This window comes from Maylandia zebra, linkage group LG11 (genome assembly GCF_041146795.1).
Source record: "Maylandia zebra isolate NMK-2024a linkage group LG11, Mzebra_GT3a, whole genome shotgun sequence".
Taxonomy (NCBI): Eukaryota; Metazoa; Chordata; class Actinopteri; order Cichliformes; family Cichlidae; genus Maylandia; species Maylandia zebra.
The window spans coordinates 33,136,366-33,157,481 of NC_135177.1; the positions used below are offsets into that span (position 1 = coordinate 33,136,366).

Here is a 21,116-nt window from a genome sequence, read left to right on the forward strand (position 1 = left end):
TAAAAATCACACACGTCTCATTCAAACATTAGAGATTTTCCAGGGCTATCTTTGGAGGCTTTTTGGAAAAAGTAAAATCAAAATAAAAAGTTTAGGCTCCCTCTTTAAAGGAAACCCCTGATACCCAAAGGCAGCAAGAGAAGAGAACTGATCATGCTGTCAGTAAAAACAAAATGCCAGATACATCTATATTATGCATTATTCTGTTTTAATGAAAATTGGGTGGAAAAGCAAGCAAAAAAAAAGATGCAGTGATATTTTGAGCCATAAGTGCAGTGCCTGAAATAAGGCAGATGCATATAAATCAACCAACATAAGCCTCAGCGTTTAGCCTCGGGGGAAACAAATTCTTGCACCTTTCTTGAGACTTGAAACTGGCTCATTTACAGTTTCTCTTCTAGCTTTTTATTCAGCAATTCTCAAATCCGAGGTGCAAGAAAAAGATTTTTGATTATTAGGTTGTCACAAGGTATTAGAGGCTGTTTAGATATCTAGATATCTAAATATTAAACTGACATTGAATGAGAGACTGGGTTAGAAGTTTTATATTGTTTGGTCCCACAAGAATAAAACTTTCCTTCACTAACAAAACCTTTTTTTTTTTTTACTGTCAGCGGTTACATGTGAGGTGTAAAGTGTTTTGTAACAGGCTTAAAAAAGAACTTTTCACCTTTCATTTTTTAACCAAACTGATCCTTTTTTTTTTTTTACTCCATCATCACCCGACCAGATTTATCCTAGAAAATACCTACAGAGAGGAAACAGCTCCATGACTGTCTCATGCTTGAGAGTGTATGCAAATAACGATCTGAGGCTGGTAATTCTAATTTTAAACATTGTCAGTCTGCTATTTGGTGCTGTGCAGCCTAATCCGTGTAAAGTAGTTTTACCTGAACTTTTACACTGAAAACAGTGACTATAGTAGTGCTGGGTGATTCTCTTAATTAGCATTACATGATGTGTTTTAATCAGCTGTGAAAACAGAGTACAGGAATGACTACTCCTGTTTTACCTCCTCACATGAGAACACTTTTAGAATTGCTGTCCTCACTGTGTTTTGGTATTCTCAGGTGGCTCCCTCTGCCCGAACAGCAGCGCCCTTCAGGAGGTTCGGAACTGTAACGAACACCCCTGCACAGTTTACCACTGGCAGACGGGGCCCTGGGGCCCTTGCACTGAAGACCCCTCCACCTCCTCCTTCAACACTTCTGTGGGGGTCCCGCCCAACAGTGACGGCGAGGTTCCCTGCTCCATGGGAATGCAGACTCGCAAGGTCATCTGTGTCCGAGTGAATGTGGGCCAGGTGCCACCCAAGAAGTAAGCTATGTTTCTGCTTTCTTTGAGCACTTGTTTATGTTGGCTTTTAACCAGCGTATAGCCATTTAAATCCTGCTACAGAACACTGATTGCTTATTTCCTGCCTCTCTGATTTGTAGCTGTATATAACTTTGAAATCAACTCCTGGAGTGCTGTGTTGTGATGAAAATTGCTAAGTTCTCAGACCTAAAATCCACTTGCTTTGAACAGTATTTCACAATCATGTGCTATCGAAGATAGAAGAGGAGGTGTGTGTTTCCATTTCAAACGGATCTGTATGGCAGCTGATTTGACTGATTTGGACAATTTTCACATTCAAAAGGAAGAAACTAATCAGTGAAATCTGTAGCAGCTTTGAGGAAAAGACGACAGCGAGAGCTCTGCTTGTCTTTTGATGAGTGAAATGATGTGTTAAAGAACCCCTTGTGTTTTGGGTTGTTGCTTAATGAACACAGAAATACAGTGAAAATGAAATTTTAAAAAGCCCATCTTACATGCTCGGTCAAACAGTGATGTACGAGCATTTGTTTTGGTGTGTAATGGAGTATCCAGGACATTGAGTAAATTATTTGTATCTGTTTATTTTAAAGGACGTCAACGGTTAACTGTACATTGCAAAACAGAGACTGAAAGTCGATGACATTAAAAACACAAAGGAGAAGTCAGAAAGCAAGAGATGAACGAGAGAGACAGCAGTGGGTGGGGAGCAAAGTGAAATAACGAGACGCTGAGCAGACTCTACGTGAAGTTAACTCCCAATTCCTATCTCCCCTTTGCAGGCATCCACAGATAAATAAATAATCTCTGTCCCTGAAAGTCTAATTAACCCTGCCGTTTTGGGCGCTGGTAATTTCTCATTGATGATAATGACCGTAATTAAATGGGATTGATACTTTAAGGCAATTTAATCATGGGGGAGATGAGAGACAAGATGTTTGTGGTTAGCTCTGAAGACCACACCACATGAGGCGAATTCAAAACACAGAAGCGTTTACTTTAACATCCGCCAAAAAGTTCATCTCTAGTCTGGTGTCAGTTGTGCTTGGCTGATTCACATGACAACAAAAGATAAAGGAGTTGATCTGCGTTTGTTGCGTTTTGCAGAAAATAAATCCAAGGCAAATTGATTTCGGCCCTGCAAAAATAAAAACAAAAGGTCTCCTAATGTGTGTTCTCTTATGTTAAATTAGTTCCTTTTGTTTCTCGCTATAATTCAGGACCAGAAAATCCCCAAGCGTAGTTATCACTGAGGAGAGGATGGCAACATCAATTATTTAAAGGGTCGGCGCGTGTTGAGCATGTTACAAGGGAAATGTGATTCATGGAGAACAACACAGGATGAAATGAAGATTAATGTCCAGTTCAGCGGTGGCTGCTGGAGCAGCTGACCCAGTCAGTGAAGCTGCAGAACAGGGGTCAAGATCCTGGAAGTCTTTTATCGTGTGTAGTTTAAATCTACACTCCTGGCAAAGCTGGAGCAACAGATAAACACAGGCTCAGTGGCTTGGAGAGTGGGAGGTGCAAATGTGTCAAGGGTAATGGCTCTGAGTCTCTGACAGAAAGAGGTTTCAGTCAATTTGTTTCCATTATCTTTGTTTTTACTGCTCAATAACTTTGTATAATCAACTGTAATTTGCAACAAGGGCAAAAGAGCAGCATGTAATAGTGTCACTAGCAGAAACTGAAAAGAAGATATTGAAAGGGGACTCCTACTGTCCCTCTTAGAAGGAGGTTATTGCTGCTAACCTCAGCTGAGCCTGTTTGAGGTTTTGAATAATGAAAGTCACACAGGCACCTTAAATAGGTCCAAAGAGTTGTTTGACATTTTCAACCTTCAATGGAGATTGGTTTTTCTGTGACTTAGTAATTGAATTATTTTGGTGATGCTGAGTTCTGTGTGGTAACAAGCTTTAAAACAAGAGTCGCCCTTCAGGTAGTAAAGCACATCCACACCCATGTAACAGGAGGTCTGTCATGCTCATAGTCTTTATATACTCAAAGGATTATTGTTGCTGTAATTCCTTTTTTATTTCATTTTATTTTATTATGGAGAACAATGACAAGACATTTCAACTGTTTATAAAGCAGCTGGGATGAAAATGAGTACTCATCAAGTTTGAGGCCATGATTCTCAGTTGGATCAGGGGTGGAGTGCCTAATCTCAGCTGGAGAGGAGTTGCTACATCAAGTGGTGGAACTCAAGTAGCCTATATCGGGTCTTTTCTATTTTTGAGTGGGAGATTGAGAGACCGATTCAGGTAGCACCTGTCGAGAGGTGGAAGCTGTACCATCTGTTGTGGTGAGAACAGGTCTATAAAAATCAGAAATCTTTACTTGATTCAACCTGATCTCAAGTTCAGTGTCGTCTCACAGGGCTTCCAGAATACTTGTTTTACTTGTTTTTGACTTCCTGGAAGTCCACGTCAGACCATTTGAACTTGACAGTGAGCAAAAATGAAAGTTTCTTTCAAACTGTTCTGAATTTTATGTGGAGGATCATCACTGGTAATGAATTGGAACTCCAGCTACAGCAGCATGCTTCTTTTCAACAGTTTCAAGTTGAAGAGTACATGTTTTTCAAGCCGTACAGCAGCATGGCAGGTGAGGAGCGAGGCTGGGAGAATTCTCACTGTTTATTTGTTTTGCTTTGGGGTTTTTTTGGCTGTACAAACCTGAGGTTTCTGGAAATGCAGGAAGATCTTTTTGGGTACTAAAGAACAGTCTTTGATACACTGGCGTTGTTCCAGTAACTATTTCAGAGGCCAAAGTAAAAAGGAATACTGTAATGGGACCAGACTGAGAAATCTGAAAATATCAGCTGTGCCAAAAACAATGCAGGAGAAAAATACGTTGAATGTTAAATCAAGTAAGCAGCGACCTGATTGACAGGCGTCTCTTACAGAATGAGGGTGGTTAATGTTTGTCAGACATAAACCATTTATGTAAAAAGAAATTACAAAACCAGAATAAGAGTGTGGACAAAACAGAAATATTGTATTTTCCAAGGGTTTTTTTCATTTTTGTTTGTCTTTTCTTGAAGAGCATTTTTATGATTAATTTGATGAAATACATTCAAACTGAAAAGGAAAGGCGGGAACTGGAATATGTATAGCAGCCAGCTGTCCCTATTCTTCTCAGACCAGCCAGTTAGGCAAAGAGAAAATATGGTGGGTATAAAATTTTTTTACTTCTGTACCCGACCTACTTCAGGCTAATGTCTGGTTGCAAGAAAATCAGATGGATGAAATGAGTGTCAGGATTACTCAGCAGTGAGAAATCTCAGACTGTGCAGAACTTTTTGTAAATGACTGAAGATGAAAATAATCATATTTTGACCATAGTGGATCTGATCGAAATGTATTCGCAGCTGACAAAACACAGCCCCTGCTGCAGAACAGAGGCTGTGTTTTGTCAACATAACAAACAACACTAAAAAGGAGACCTGAAATCTAGAGCCAGAATAAACATTTGTAAATGGCCTGTACTGTGTGGACTTAAAAGTGCATACAAACACAATTGTTGTTGTCTTTGTTGTTGTTGTTTTTAATTTATCAGAAAGACCAGATTTTCCATTAGATAATGGGATTATTGGATGAAACCTTTCTGGCATCCATCTCCAACTCACAGCCTCTTAAAAGGGATGTGACTTGCAGTTGTGTTTAATGGGTTGTACCTCGGAAAAAGTGTGTGCATCATCACTGCTTGAGTTTCTGTCTGCCTGGGGGCAAAAACAGAGTGACAGATACTGAGAGTGCTGTCAAACAGAAGTCTCTCCACAGATTGTGAGACGGCTTTTCACGGTTATGGAAGAAGTTAGCCTTCAGGGCTGGCAGAAACCTTTCCTGCTAGAAAGCATTCTTGGAAAACGTCTTCTTGGTTCGTACTAGAAACACAGGAAACGCACATGCGTAAGCCTTGGTGACTTTTGTTAACCTTACAAATGTGTGGCAGGATATTTGGTGGAAAATAAGTGAAAATAATTCAATTAATAATACACATAACATGAACCCCAGTCCCGTGTATAAATCTTTCCACATACTAGCTCTGAAAAGTCGTTGTGCCTTTCCCATTTTCCCCGCTAGCTGTTTCCACCTCTCATCATTGAAGTGTCATGCTGTCCATGGTGCTGAAGACATTTTCTGATCTCCTGTATATATGTGTGATGCAAAGTAGCTCCCCTGAATTTGACCACATTTTTGTTTTATTCTCTCTCGTTTTTGGTGCATTGGTGCAGTTTTAATACTGAAAAAATAATATTAAGTATATCAAATGTTATTGATCCTCAAAGTTAGGTATAGAAAAATGGTTCTGAGCCAAAATGCTTATTTGATTTGAGCTTTTAAGAGTCTGTATATATGTTTTTCTATTTCTCTGTGCCAAATTTAGACCCACTCCTATGTATGTCAAGGACTTGCAACTCAGAGAGTTTTCATAGTGAAGATAGAATTTTACATGAGGTAAATAAATACACTCAAGTTATTGCACAAAAAAATCAACAAATTCTAAAAGACGCTCATCGAAAAACGTTCATGATTAGTTTTGACAGAAATACACTGATGGCAGAGTAAATGCATGGATTGGATTAAGTTTAGCAGACCTTAAGATGATCTCTGCCCTTGGTATTCTCAGGGCAGCCAGTCAGATCAGCCAAAGCAAAGATTACGTCAAGCAGTGCAATAAAAAGAGAAAAGCTTGACCTAAGGCTATTCCTCTACCCAACTTCCTGCCAGCTCACGTCTAGGAAAATAAAATGAAATAAGTCTCAGGTGTGCTTAGCAATAGGATACAAGAGATTTTTGCGCCCACATCTTCACAGAGACTGAGCTTCATCACAACAGCCTGGATCAACTTTTGTACTCGATGGGCGAGGAGGCAAAGCAGACACTGGAGAGAGATCTCAACACCAGCAACACCGAGGATACGTGGCAGGCGATTCAGAGCATCACAGGCTACAAAAGCAGGAGCGCCCCCACCATATGTGAGCCCACGTTGCCAGATGGGCTGCATATTACCCTCGCTTTGATCTCCTCAACAAAGAGTCAGCTGTAAAGTCGACTCTACCTCCAGAGGACCTGCCACTATCAGTATCCACAGAGGCTGTGAGAAGAATCCTCCTGTGGATGAATATGAGTAAAGCTGTTTGGCCTGATAACCTGGCCATACACTAAAACACGCTATTACTAACATTTTTAGCATATCATTTTGTCACTGTTTCAAGACAGGCACAATTATCCAAAGGTGCGTAGTGTGTAGTCTGAATGCCCTCCAGCACTGATCCCCATTCTGAAGTAGTGCTTTGAGAGGGTAGTTCTTCTGTGCCAGCCTCGCCCCTCACTAGATTACATTCAGAACCAACAGAACCACAGAAGGTGCTGTGTCCACTTGTCTTCAAAAACCTTGAAAATGAAAACACCTACATAACAATTCTGTTTGTCAATTTCAGCTCAGTATTCAATACTCCCCCATGAAGCTGACTGGCAAACTCTGCACTCCAGGATTCGACACCGTGCTTTGCAACTGGATATTGAACTTCCTCCCAAACAGAATCCAGACAGTTTGAATTGGCAGTCACACCTCCTCCACTCTATTCCTTAACAGTGTGCTCAGTTCCTTCCAGTTCATGCTGTACAGTCATGACTGCACTTGCAGGCATGAAGAGAACTTTAAGGTGAAATAACACCAGCATCGTCCACCATATTACAAACAATAATGTGAGTTAAAATCAGGAAGTTGAATCAAAACTAGTGCACAGTCATGAACTACGGAGCACCGCAGGGGACATGGGAGAAAAAAAAAATTAAGACGGACTTTTGCGAGATCTTGCAAAACACACTCGGGATCTCGCAAAACTTTTGCGAGATCTCGCAAAAGTTGAATTCCAACAATGGCGGCAGCTACTTAGTTGTAATATTACTCTTTCTGGGTCACTTACAAATACACTTTTAAGATATTTTGAGGTGTGAATGTAGTTGTGTAAACGTCAGATACCTGCTCGGTTTACAAGACATCACATATTTGCAAAAGTGCTCCGACGTTTTTGGAGATCTGACACCCACTAGCTCGAAGCTAACGGGAGGTCGAGACCTACTACAGCCGGGAGGAACACCGCTTTCCCGGCACATCGTGCCTCGACCTCCCGGTCGGCTTCGAGCTGCGAAGAATGCAGCTAAAACTTTTGCGAGATCTCGCAAAAGTCCGTCTTAATTTTTTTTTTCTCCCATGTCCCCTGCGGGGCTCCGTAATGAACAGAGCAGAGTCATGTTAAAAAAAACAAAACAGTTGTTTCGTTTAGTAAAGAGGATGCAAAGACAACTAAAAAGCCATACTCCTCACAGATTTCCACTCTGGTGAAGAAAGCTTCAATGGAAGAGAACTACTCCAGGAAATTTAGGAAGTAGTTTTTGTCAACTTTTACAGAGGAACAGTAGAACGCATCCTAACTGGAACCATCACAGACACAAAGAATGGGATACGGATGGCCCAGTATATGAAGGATTTGCAACGGGTGATTAAAATCATTCAGCCACATCAGTGATATCTGAGAGGTGCGGTTTCTCTGCAGAGCCCAAAGGATACAAGAAGACAATACCCACCACAGCCGCGCAGTCTGTTCACTCAGCTGCCATCTGGCAAGCAATGCAGATGTGTTCAGTGCTCTAGCACCAGACTTCAGAGCAGTTTCTTTTATTGGGCTATGAAATTATTAAATTCATCCTCCACACTCCCCCACAAAAATAGTTTTACGACTTGGTTATTTATTCATTCAATTATAATTTTTTTGTGAGTAACATAATGAGATTTCATCTGTAATTTCATTGTACATTTTTTGTTACATTATAATAATTAAACCGGTATCTTGTTCAAAGTCTTGAGTTTGATTTATCTCATGCCACAGTCACTGGAAGGGGTCCAAGCTTTATTGCACTGCAGAAAAAGGCTCTCTGACTGCACAACTTTGCCCTTTTTCTTAGCCTTGAACACTTAAAAGTTTTGGATGCTGCCCTCAACTTTCACTCTTCACTCGGAAATTACTTTGACTTTGCACTTTACTGCGGCAAACACTGCCACCGAGATGGCTTCTTCTAATGCAATTGCCAATTAACATATACCAACCAGCACATTGTCTGCCATAAAGACTGGCAATCAACACTTTAACTGAAGCAAGTTTCTAAAGAAGCACAAGAAAATTAACAGGGTGGAAAGGCATCAGGAGTTTTTGGTCAAAACAGAAAGAAGAGGCAAAGCATATGAAACTTTTTCAATATTTCAGGAAGAGCACAGATATAATAGGAACTTCCACTGATCACATATCACAGTTACAATCACAAAGGTGATCAGTAGCACAAATAAGGAAGTTAAGAAATTTGGTGACATTAGTGCCTGAATCCAGGTTAAACCAGGTTGAGCAGCAGCTTAATGCTAACGTAATGCATTAGACTTTCTTTCTTCCAACCCCATACATGTGATATACAGTAATGGATTGTCTTATTCTCTGGGTCATCACTAATTAGCTTTGCTAAGGACAGATTTAGGCAGGAGACGTTCGTTAAGATCTTATCAGAAATCATGTGTTTAGTAATCAGCTTCCGTGCCTTTCATGGTTCCTTGTTGTATTGTTTTTCAGAGACTATCTCTTTATGTGGGGTGTTGTTATCATCCAGTATGAACTTAGAAACAATCAAATGCTTCTCCAAAAGTGTTACACTCAGACTTGTACACTGCAGATTTGAAGAGAAACTGTATGAAGAGTGACAAGTACCTAACAAAGACAATCAGAGTCAGCTGGAACGAGCACTAGTCAGACGTCAGCAGTAATCAAAAAGGATATGACACATACAGCATAGAGAGATGATGAGAGATGAAGTTTCACTGGTTTTCATTTATTTATTTGCAATGTATTTTACTGAAAACGACTTACAGTACACACAGAGAAATGCCCCCACCCTCCACCACCATCACCACCACCTTTTTTTCTGTTAATGTTCTGGAGACTGTTTTTTCTCAGTCAAACCTTATAGGACCCTGCTCCTAATCCAAACATCAAATGTGCTCCGACAAACATGAAAAATGAAACAAAGATAAAATAACTTAATTGATCTTTTATAATGGTTCCACACTTTATGTAATATTTACCACCCTGAGATAACAACAGGAAAAGACTAAAGTGAGACAGCTTGTTACTAGAGTTGAGAAAGTTAGATTCATTAGTTCATTCATTAGTGTGTGGACTGAAAATCGAGCAGTTGCTGTTCTGTTAGTTGGACAATCCTTTAATCCATTACTGTGGGGGGGGGGGGGGGTGCAGAAAATAAGCCTAGTGTCAGTTCAGACAGGCCAAAAAGTCAAGCGCAGCTACAATCCTGGCTAAAGTACTTTAGTGCATCCGAATATCAAATGCTGATATACTGCTGGATGCATTATTTAAGCTGCTTTAGCCTGCTCACAGCTACTTTGCTTCTGCCACTTGGCAACCCGCAACCCACCTCAGTTCTTTATTCTATCAGTATAGTATCTATTGTCACGAGTTCCTTCTTTCTTGTTCCCAGTTGTTTCAAATTATGGTTTTCTAATATACTGATTCTTTCTTGGACTTGTACAAGCACCTTACAGCCTCCCATTCACTGCTTAAAGAATTCTGACCTTTTTGTTCTATAAATCAAGCGATTAGTTCAGCGAGAGAAGATTCATCAGGTCTACTTTTAGTAAAACACATATTAGTAGCAGTGTGTGATTTACCCACCACATGGACTGAGAAAAAGCTTCAGTGACGCTTGTTATAGATTCTACAACTCAAAATAACGGCAATACCAGAGCCGTACTTACAAATTTAAGTAACTGCAGGTGGAAATAACAATCTTCTTTTGACTTTGAAAATAATTAATTTATCTGATTTAATCCCCTCTGATAAGGAGGTGACACCATTTTCTCTCCCATATAATCATAGATACAAACCAAGCCACAACTCTATTTCCCTTCACATATAAGTGATAGTGTGTCCTGCAATAACTGATGAATCATGAGACGCGCAATAGCAGTGTGTACAGTGGGAATTTACTCACTACAAGGCCTACAAGGTGACCCTTTATAGAGCCTACACGCCAGTCAAACAGTTGGAGAGAATGCCTGATTTACAATGGTGGAAATTCTGTTTAATAATTAAAAATAATTGCTCCATCATTTTCCCTTATATGTTCATTTATGTTGTGATTAGGGATGGGTATCATTTAGGTTTTATCCAATGCCAGTACCAAACCGGTACTTTTGAAACGGTGCCGGTGCATAAACGGTGCTCGAACCGGTGCTTAAAGAATGGAGAACACAAAATTGGTCCAAAAACCTCTCATGTTCAGCTGTTTTTTTGTGAAAAGATAACAATGTTAGCCTTTTCTGCAGCTATAGGGGATTTATGGTATCACTCTTGGCTGGAAGCAGTGCTTAAACAATGGAAAAAACACAAACTTTATCCAAAAACCTCTCATGTTTAACTGTTTTCCACTTTTTCTTTGGTCATTTTAACCTTTTTGGCCAGGGTGAAGGGAGTATCTGCCATCAAACAAGAAGAAAGCCGCATGTAACTACGACGGTGTTTGCTAGTTCACCTTACATGCATTAATGTAATAACGTGGTTAGCCTACTCAACGTAAATTACACACGAACAACATTAAGCTACTCACGCAGAGAAGAACGGCTGCTGCTGCCATCATCATCCGTCATCATTTCTGCTACACTGGCAGGGCTAGGGGCCAGGACTCTACTCTTCGGGTTTTTGGGGGGATGTTGCTAACTCCGGGTCCGATAACAGGCACCACACCCGCAGTAGATGTGCTTGGTGTGAAGTCTCGCAGCAAGCTATCAAATACGGCGCATTTCTCGGCTTTTAACAAAATGCTATACGTCGCCAGGTGTTTCATCAGATTCGAGGTGTTACCTCCTTTGCACAGTATCACAGTATCACCTTAAAGCACTTGTTGCAGGCTGCTGAGTTTGCATCTTTTGCTGTGAAGTACAGCCAGAATTTGACCGCTTCACCTTGGGCATTTTTAATCAGTAGCTCTGCTCTAAAGGAACGTACGTACCTGGGCCCGCCTACTATCCTCGGAAAGGTAAAATGATTGGCTAGAATCCAAAGTGTATCACAGCTCAGGAAAAAAACGCACCGAAATAAAGCACCGAAAGGTGCGCTGCTTTTCGGTCTGGTTACTACAGTTTATGTCAGAACGATACCGGTACCCATCCCTAGTTGTGATGTGATGAAATTTCAAAGATCATAAGATTTTTTTTATCCCTCATGCCTTTAGCCATTTGCATTCCTTTTTTTTCCAATTATTTATCCAATTTTTCCCTTAACTTGTCACGTGGTTGTTGTCTGCCCTTGTTATTGTATAATAACCCCTCGAGATTAAATTTTCTGTTTTATAAAAGCACGTTATTTTACACCACTTTTTCCTTGTCCAGAATGTTGTGACGGCTCTGGTTTCCAGGCCTTGTTTTCATCACTGGCATTTTTTCCTAGGAGTGAGTAGACACAGATGTTTGTTTGTTTTTTTTGTTGTTGTTTGTGTTTTTTCCTGCTCTACATGTCTTCATCTGGCACAGTCTAACTGGCAGGTACTCTTGATCAGTGCACCCGTGGGATCCCAGCAAAACAAACAAACATGGCCGCCCGAACCCTCCATATGCAGATGTGCCCCGTCTCATTCACAGATAGATCTGTGCTGTCTTCCTCCCACAGTCTCAGGCAGTGAACCTCACAGAGTGCATGTCACCCTCGTACACACAGTCGCACATGCGCAAGCAACCCATACACAAACACTGACTGTCAAAGCCCAAAGACACAACAGAGACAAATATGTCAGTGCCTCGGGCTTGGGCTGCGATCATCCCTATTGAGAAAGCTGTTGTGGTGTGAGGGGGAAAAAAACAATAACATCTGCTTATTGATTCTGACAGTGTGTGCTGACACACACCGACTGTGCGTTTGTATAATCACATTGATGCTGTGGAATTTGTGAAAATGAATGATTCATGATTATGATGTTGGACAGTAGCTGTATTAAGCCCAGTCAATCATCTTCCTGCCATGTTTTCTAACGGAGGTTGTGTTTACTCTGGTTTTGACTATGATAGATAGCTAAAAGCCCTTGAGACGGAGGGCCATAAGATGCTAGTGAAAGGGTCCTTGAAGAACTGCAATACTTTTATGCTAAATTAAACTAATGATGTTCTTGTTTTGTTGTCCATCGTTTTGATAATGAAATTAATTAGGCCTTATCTTTTCCCACCAGACCATGTTTTTGTGTGCGTACACTTAAAACTACTGACATTTCTTTGCTTCGAATCTTCATCCTGTTCAACCATCTGCTCGTTTTTCGAAAACAGCCTCTCGCTGAACAGATTACTCATCGCGTTAATAGCAGCAAGCAAAACATGAGCATTAGCCTGGCTGCTCATCTTGATGTCGTGCTTTGGGACAAGCTCCCAGTGCCATGTCTTCGGCTCACTACAAATCATTACGTTTAAACATCATAATGAGTTTGTGACACTGACTGGAACCAGCAAGTCAGTTTAAACCAGATGCTATTATTGGATTCATTTCAGTGAAGAGCATTTCCCCAGTGATATACGCAAGTGAAGACACAGAAAAAGGAAAGACTAGAATAGGAAATTGTGCGGCTGGGATATTATACCCCAAGCACCTAGTAAATAAGAATTTTATTCCTCGAACAAACAATAAAATCAACGTGACAAGCAAGGATAAATAAATTGAATATTAAAGACAACAATGACACCAGGAGAAAAAAGAAAGAAAACACACTGGAATGATAAAATGTATACATGATAGAAAAATGCATAAATAACAATATTATAGCTTGATTTCACACCCACACAGAGTGAATCTCCCAGACAGGCATAGTGCTGTAAGTATTCTGGCTGGTGTTGCGCTTTGCCAACAAACATTGCCCGTTCTTTCTTTCTGGAAACTGGATTTTAATTGAATTTTAATTGTCTAAATTTGGATAATATCCGCCATTAGCGAGGCTACAATATAATTAGACATAAGTGAGGGGATTGGGAGTGGGTGGCACACAGGTTTGTTTTCTCTGCAGACAGAGACATGCTCTGAGTCCACTCATTGCCCTATATGTAGAGCAAATGTTACTGTGTTCTCCCAGTCATTCTAAATTCACAAATTGAAATCTCAAACATGGAGGCTATCAGAAGTGACCTTTCACTGACATTTGTTTCCACCTATTCTTATTAAGATTCTCCAAACACCTAAACACAGTCCCACTTTTATACCAGTCTAGGAGTTCACCTTGCATCACAGTGAGGCCACTTGTGATTACTACATTGATAAACTGAATTGAAAAATAATAGAGCTCAACATTTTATTCACAGATGGAAAGCAAACCAGTTCTGTTTGCTGACAAGAGCTCACAAAAATGCATGTAATGTAAACTAGAGAGTCAAGGAATCTACAATATTAGAGAGAAAACCACAACAATCACACAGTCCACTAGGAGCAAGCGTTAGGTGAAAAAACTTGCTTTCAATAGAAGGAAACATCTGGCAGAACCAGATGAACCAAATTCAAACTTAAATCCCATTCCCTGAATTCATTTATATACACATCCTCTCTCTATCTTAAGGATGAATCCTTATTTATGCAAATGCAATGCCGAGTGGACCTACCTTACCTTAAGATTAAGACTTAAGAAGACAAGATTGTGTAATACCTTGTAAGTAACTACAGTTAGAGCCTAAATCTCCTGAACTAACTTCAACCTGGAGTTGGGTACTATTGTAAAGGTTAAGTGTAACTGCAGGATAAAAGTCCGTCCTATATGTTCCAATGTGCCTTTTGTAGCCACCTAATGGTCTAAAAATGTGTCCCACAATATTCATATATACGCCTTTACACGATTAAAGTAACATTTACTGATTTGTCCTATAAATTGAGCTGGTACTCTATGCGAGTGTTGTATTTGCAGTGCTGTCCAAGTTTTGACAAGAAGCAGTGATTGCTTGTTTAGGTTTTGTTTGCTGGGGGAAGCAGAGCATCTTTGTTATAGTTTAGAAAAGATCATAGTTTTGGTTGGAAAAAGCCTTCAGTGTTGACTCAAAATGTGATGTGAACGCACGTTTTTTTAATCACAGACTCCACCTGCTTCTGAGAAACAACAGCCATAGTTCATTCTTACAGGAAAATGTAAACACGAGTTGTTTGAGGCATTTGAAACACCAATCAAGATTGTTGTTCCGGTAAAGGCCGCCTTCACCAGAACATACGCTCGCTTGTTTGTGTGTTCAGACCCAAAGGGAACACTGAAAAGGTGAAATCGAAAAGGCAAGCAGTCTGCAATTCAGAAAGGAGTTGTTTCGTCCTCTAAGGTCTCTCTTAGTATTCACAGTGTGTTTCTCCTCGATCGAAGGCAAAACTGAAGTTGTATTTAAGTTGTAGTATTTAACCTAAACAGAACTATCATGGCTTTTTCAGATTTCACAATCCCAAAAGGGTTAAACTATAATTCATGCTCTGACTTTTACCATTTTTGAGTATGAGAAGAATTTAACAAGGTCAGAGGTTTAATCTCGTCTGTTTAAGACTCGTTTGTGTCACAGTATTAAAGAAATCCCAAATGAGAAAGAGAAAGGGTTGTCTTTGACACATATTCAAGGAATCAATAAGTAAACAGAAGAAGTCCAATGATTCATGCATACTGTTGAGCTGCATACACACTGGAAGTGGTACACTCATCATCCATTGCTTAGAAAAAGACGGGTGGTTGCTTGCAAACATCCCTGGCCCCAGTTGCCTAGGTGACCCTGTAATGTAGTTACTCCCAGGTCACATATCAATCAACAGTATTCTTCTCTCTAATTGGTAATCACTTTAGCCACTCGCCTGGAAATTGAGAAAAATATTTTCTTGCTCCCCCCCCCCCCCCCCCCCCCCCGCCCCCTTCCCATTGCCAGTGGTTATTTTTCCCATAGTCGCTTGAACTCATAAAATATCATTGCTGTTCTATGGTCTCTGGTCACTATGTTTCTGCAAATTGCGTCTAGTTTGAACATAGCTTGAATTCAGGAAGGCCACAAAAGTCAAGCTAACCAATAGCTGATCAACTGATCAGTTCCATAACCTTTCTATTGGCAAATTTCATAATGAGGATTGCTACTTAAGACTGCAGTCACACAAGCCCAAATAACGATCCTCTACCTCTGGTAAGGAATAATGTTTCCCTAGCAGTTAGTTGGGAAATGGTTGCAGGAAGTTTTTGGGCTACCTCCTTGAAATTGCTTTGGTAATTAGCAAAAACTTGCCACAGCTTCTCACACTTTGAATGGAAGACATCCACTTATCTGTCTGTACTCACCATGCAGTACAGAAACTGTAAAAAGTACAACACAAACCAGAAATGGGGACTGTTTCTAGAGTAATTCTAGAGTAAAAGTTGCACCTTTTGAACAGTGTTTGCAGACAAGTCAGCATCTTTCATGCAAACTATGACCATCCACAACAAAGTGCTAGCTGCCAAATCAACTGCAAGGAGGATGTTGGTGCAACTTCCATAGCACCTCTTTGCAGCCCTCTTCCTTCCCAGCTCCTCATCCTGTTTCTTTTTGAGAAATGTTTCCACACCTTCACATTAAGTACTTGTTTAATGGTGTCATAATCAGCACTTTATTTTGGTGAGTTCCTCCTAACCAAATAAGAAGTACTTATTTTATTGATTAATTTGGGTTGGTACATGTTTGAGATCTAGTACTTGGTTATTAAGCTGGTGTTGGTTTCTATATACACTTTGATTTTATTTAGATCTTGAAGATATCTTTATGCTGTCTGTCTTCTCTGTGCCAGGTCTCCCTTGATGGAGAACGTGTTGATCCCTACAGGCTCTTGAGAAAATGATAAAAACCCTTTTTCATGCTGGGGTCGAGTGTGGAGATTGTTTTGCGGTAGCAGGTTCACTAGTTCTTAACAGCTTCCCATCGTGTTGAAGTGTTCTCAAGAGAGACACCTGTTTATTCCCTTCTTTATGGACCCAGCCATCAGTTAAAAGCAGAAGACATAAATGTATCCTCCCCACAGCTGTTTTTTTCCTGGGGACCATTCACTTTTATGAAGACAACCGAGGATTTGTTCCGCTCAAGAGGGATTTAGCTCTGTCTATTGGTATTAAAAATAAATCTCTCCTTGTGTTGCTGTTGCAATATTACATTTTGCCAGGGAGGCTCCCTATCATTTCTCTGATAACACCATGCTAACGAGTATGAAACACCCAGTGGAGAACACTAATTTAAAAGAGCGTTAAACCTGACCCAGATGATCAGAAGTCAGCAGTGTGATGAGGAAACATAGTCGTAACGTCCAACTGCAAGAGCAGCGAGGGATCAGATAAGATGTCTTCCAGCAGGTTTGTCGTGACCTATTTATCTTTGTCTCGTTTATGCACAGGGGACCTGAAGATTAAACATAACCTCTGTTTTGAAAAACCTCGGCTTGACCACGAGGATTATTACTCACTGATAGCTGAATCCATTTAAACTGGAAATTTTATCCTCAGGCCTGTTGGCTGACTTTAGCTCAGTGAGTTAAAGTTTCCTCACAGAGATATATTACTGTAAAACAAACACAGTGCTTTTAGACATTTCCTGTGATGCTAACAATGCTCTGGTGGGTTACACAACCATCCCTTTCCTATGTGTCATCCAGATGGCATACATCAGTCATAAAGTGAAAGTAATTACAGAGGTTTTTATTGCCCTAGATTGAGGCGAGAATAATTACATTGTGTATTCAAGCACTACCCAGATGGTTGCTGCATCAAGCCTCTCAGTTGATATTTATTAAAGCGTGAGTGCATGGTTTATATTTTTAACTGTCATGGTTAAGTGTCAGCTTGGTCTTTTTAGGTACAAATGCCAAAATCTATAGGGGGTGGGTTTAAGTTGGGGGGAAAAATACAGCTAAATCTACACACTATATTTTTTTGGTTATAGGGCTGCAAATATGTTAAATTCAATTCCAGAAATCACAAAAACACATGTTTGGCAACTCCTTTGATATCTGTAAAATGCTTCGCCAAAAGATTAAAAGAGCCATGAAGATCTAAATGTTACTCAGTTCAATTTTTCCCTCATTACAAGTTCTGATATCTTAAATAAACCATCATGTTTTGCAGCAGTGATCACGCACGCAGTCAATAAAAATATATTTTAAAGATCTTTTATTTTGAAAAGAAACCTTATTAGAAAGTGAAATGAAACACTGGACAAAAGTATGATGTTTATATCAGTGCTAATGAAATATTCTTTTTTTTATTTTTATGGGACCATCGTGTGATGACTTCATCAACATTCGTATATTGTTTTATCTTCATCCTGCGGTTCTCTTTATGTCTACAGTAGGCATACTCAATTATCTGTAGCCAATGACTTTTTGCAGGGGATCCAATTTTCCAGAGATCTCTCAAAATTATAAATATTATTTCTGATACAATTTTTAATGCAAGATACCACAGAAACTATTGATATTCTGAAGTTTTTCATTCTAAATACAATGAGACACATTAATGTGATTTGTGTAAGCAGAGTTTCTGTTGGCTCAAAGATAACGTGGGTGGGAGTAAAGGACACAGTATGCTTGTTTTGGTATAAATTGCTCCCATCTGTAGATTTGCACCTGTCATCTGTCTTGTGTTTTTTCTCTACTATGATCAAAGAGCAAACTAAAAATACAATTCCACTTGAAGACAGAGTGCCTTAGTTGTTTGTCTTGGGTTATGCTGACACTTGAGACATTTAGCAATATTTCCTGGATTTAGCTTTTTGAACACTAAAATTTGCCTCACTGAAGAGTGCTTCCTTTATTCTTTGTGACCCTTTTTAAATAATAGAGTACAATTTTATAATTTATAGCTAAATGATTTTTATGGACCTTGTGGCTGTTGTCTCCCAGAAGCTTCCAGACCCTTCTTTGAGAACCACTGCTCTGCTATGCTTACTGCAAATGAATTCTTTTCTTTTATTCACAGGGATTCACATTAAGTGAATTTAAAGGATTCCTCTGCTATAAAATGTTGTGATTTTTGATAATAATGAAAAACAATGGTTTAAAATGATAAAAAAAATTCTGCCCTTGATTATACTCTTTGTGTCTGTGAGTGTGCTTAGGTTTTAGTGATATAAATTTCATTGAATGGTGAGCGTGAGGGTCCACATGGACATCTGCTTCTCTGCCCGTTTGGTACAGAGCTGTGGCAACGTAACACAACCAGTGCAGAGAAAGAGCCCATAAGAAGTGTTCTTGCTCAGCACCCACAGATTAAAGATTTAGTCAGATACATTGGCTTTATCAAAATTACTATTTTCTTAGGAGTAAATCTTTTTAGGTTTAGACTTCATGCTCTTGTGTTTTGATGAATGTATAAAGAGATTTTGTTTTTGCTTAGGTGTCCAGACGGTCCTCGCCCAAGCACAATGAGACCATGCCAGCTGCCCTGCAAGAAGGACTGTATCATGACCCCATTCAGTGACTGGGCAACGTGTCCAATTACATGTGATGCAGGTATGAAGGAAAAAACAACGATTCATGCTTATAGATACAGTGGGGCAAAAAAGTATTTAGTCAGCCACCGATTGTGCAAGTTCCCCCACTTAAAATGATGACAGAGGTCAGTAATTTGCACCAGAGGTACACTTCAACTGTGAGAGACAGAATGTGAAAAAAAAAATCCATGAATTCACATGATAGGATTTGTAAAGAATTTATTCGTAAATCAGGGTGGAAAATAAGTATTTGGTCAATAACAAAAATACAACTCAATACTTTGCAACATAACCTTTGTTGGCAATAACAGAGGTCAAACATTTACTATAGGTCTTTACCAGGTTTGCACACACAGTAGCTGGTATTTTGACCCATTCCTCCATGCAGATCTTCTCGAGAGCAGTGATGCTTTGGGGCTGTCGCCGAGCAACACGGACTTTCAACTCCCGCCACAGATTTTCTATGGGGTTGAGGTCTGGAGACTGGCTAGGCCACTCCAGGACTTTCAAATGCTTCTTACGGAGCCACTCCTTTGTTGCCCGGGCGGTGTGTTTTGGATCATTGTCATGTTGGAAGACCCAGCCTCGTTTCATCTTCAAAGTTCTCACTGATGGAAGGAGGTTTTGGCTCAAAATCTCACGATACATGGCCCCATTCATTCTGTCCTTAACACGGATCAGTCGTCCTGTCCCCTTGGCAGAAAAACAGCCCCATAGCATGATGTTTCCACCCCCATGCTTCACAGTAGGTATGGTGTTCTTGGGATGCAACTCAGTATTCTTCTTCCTCCAAACACGACGAGTTGAGTTTATACCAAAAAGTTCTACTTTGGTTTCATCTGACCACATGACATTCTCCCAATCCTCTGCTGTATCATCCATGTGCTCTCTGGCAAACTTCAGACGGGCCTGGACATGCACTGGCTTCAGCAGCGGAACACGTCTGGCAGTGCGGGATTTGATTCCCTGCCGTTGTAGTGTGTTACTGATGGTGACCTTTGTTACTTTGGTCCCAGCTCTCTGCAGGTCATTCACCAGGTCCCCCCGTGTGGTTCTGGGATCTTTGCTCACCGTTCTCATGATCATTTTGACCCCACGGGATGAGATCTTGCGTGGAGCCCCAGATCGAGGGAGATTATCAGTGGTCTTGTATGTCTTCCATTTTCTGATGATTGCTCCCACAGTTGATTTTTTTCACACCAAGCTGCTTGCCTATTGTAGATTCACTCTTCCCAGTCTGGTGCAGGTCTACAATACTTTTCCTGGTGTCCTTCGAAAGCTCTTTGGTCTTGGCCATGGCGGAGTTTGGAGTCTGACTGTTTGAGGCTGTGGACAGGTGTCTTTTATACAGATGATGAGTTCAAACAGGTGCCATTCATACAGGTAACGAGTGGGGGACAGAAAAGCTTCTTACAGAAGACGTTACAGGTCTGTGAGAGCCAGAGATTTTCCTTGTTTGAGGTGACCAAATACTTATTTTCCACCCTGATTTACGAATAAATTCTTTACAAATCCTACCATGTGAATTCATGGATTTTTTTTTCACATTCGGTCTCTCACAGTTGAAGTGTACCTCTGGTGCAAATTACTGACCTCTGTCATCATTTTAAGTGGGGGAACTTGCACAATCGGTGGCTGACTAAATACTTTTTTGCCCCACTGTAACTGTTGTTGCTGCTGTTAAAAAATTCAAGAGTATTGAAGAAACAAAGTTTCCAGCACAACTTCCCCTGCTTCTTTGCACACACAGAAGAACATAAAGTCTAAATAAGTAAAGTCCTCTCCGACAACTTTCCCATTAAACCAGCTTATTTATGGTATTGTATTTTCATCATGCATCTTTAATTTCATTCTCATGTTTTTATCTCTTATTTTTTATTTTCTTAGCTTGTACTTTTGAATAATAAGCATCTACATACATGTTACTTTTCTTCATTCTATTTTTTGTTTTTGTGTCACTTGTACTGGTTGTATATGACATTGATGGGGAAAACTTAAAACACTGCCCTTCATTTAGATTTGTCCTGTTTAAATGCTAAACAGGGTGTGTACCAGGTTTTATTTTTTATAGTGGACACTCTCCAAGACTGGCTTTATACCACATGACCACATGGCCTAGCCTCCTTGCTGGTGTCTGGTTGGTGGATGAGCACATTGAACATATGTGATTGGTTGTTTAATTTTTTTGCTTTTTAAAATGTGGCCTGTAACATGTTTTGCCCTGATAAAGGCTGCAAGCCGAAATA

The 21,116-nt window shown here is 40.1% G+C and overlaps 1 protein-coding gene across 1 annotated transcript in view; it reads left to right on the top strand.

Annotated features, from left to right (window-relative positions):
- The window catches only part of thsd7ab (thrombospondin, type I, domain containing 7Ab), a 211,406-nt gene that overhangs the window by 118,981 nt on the left and 71,309 nt on the right, over window positions 1-21,116 (top strand). The window contains exons 9-10 of the mRNA XM_076890219.1: window positions 1,071-1,317; window positions 18,774-18,889. Of these exons, the coding sequence (XP_076746334.1) occupies window positions 1,071-1,317; window positions 18,774-18,889 (363 nt within the window). The remainder of the gene's footprint in view (window positions 1-1,070; window positions 1,318-18,773; window positions 18,890-21,116) is intronic.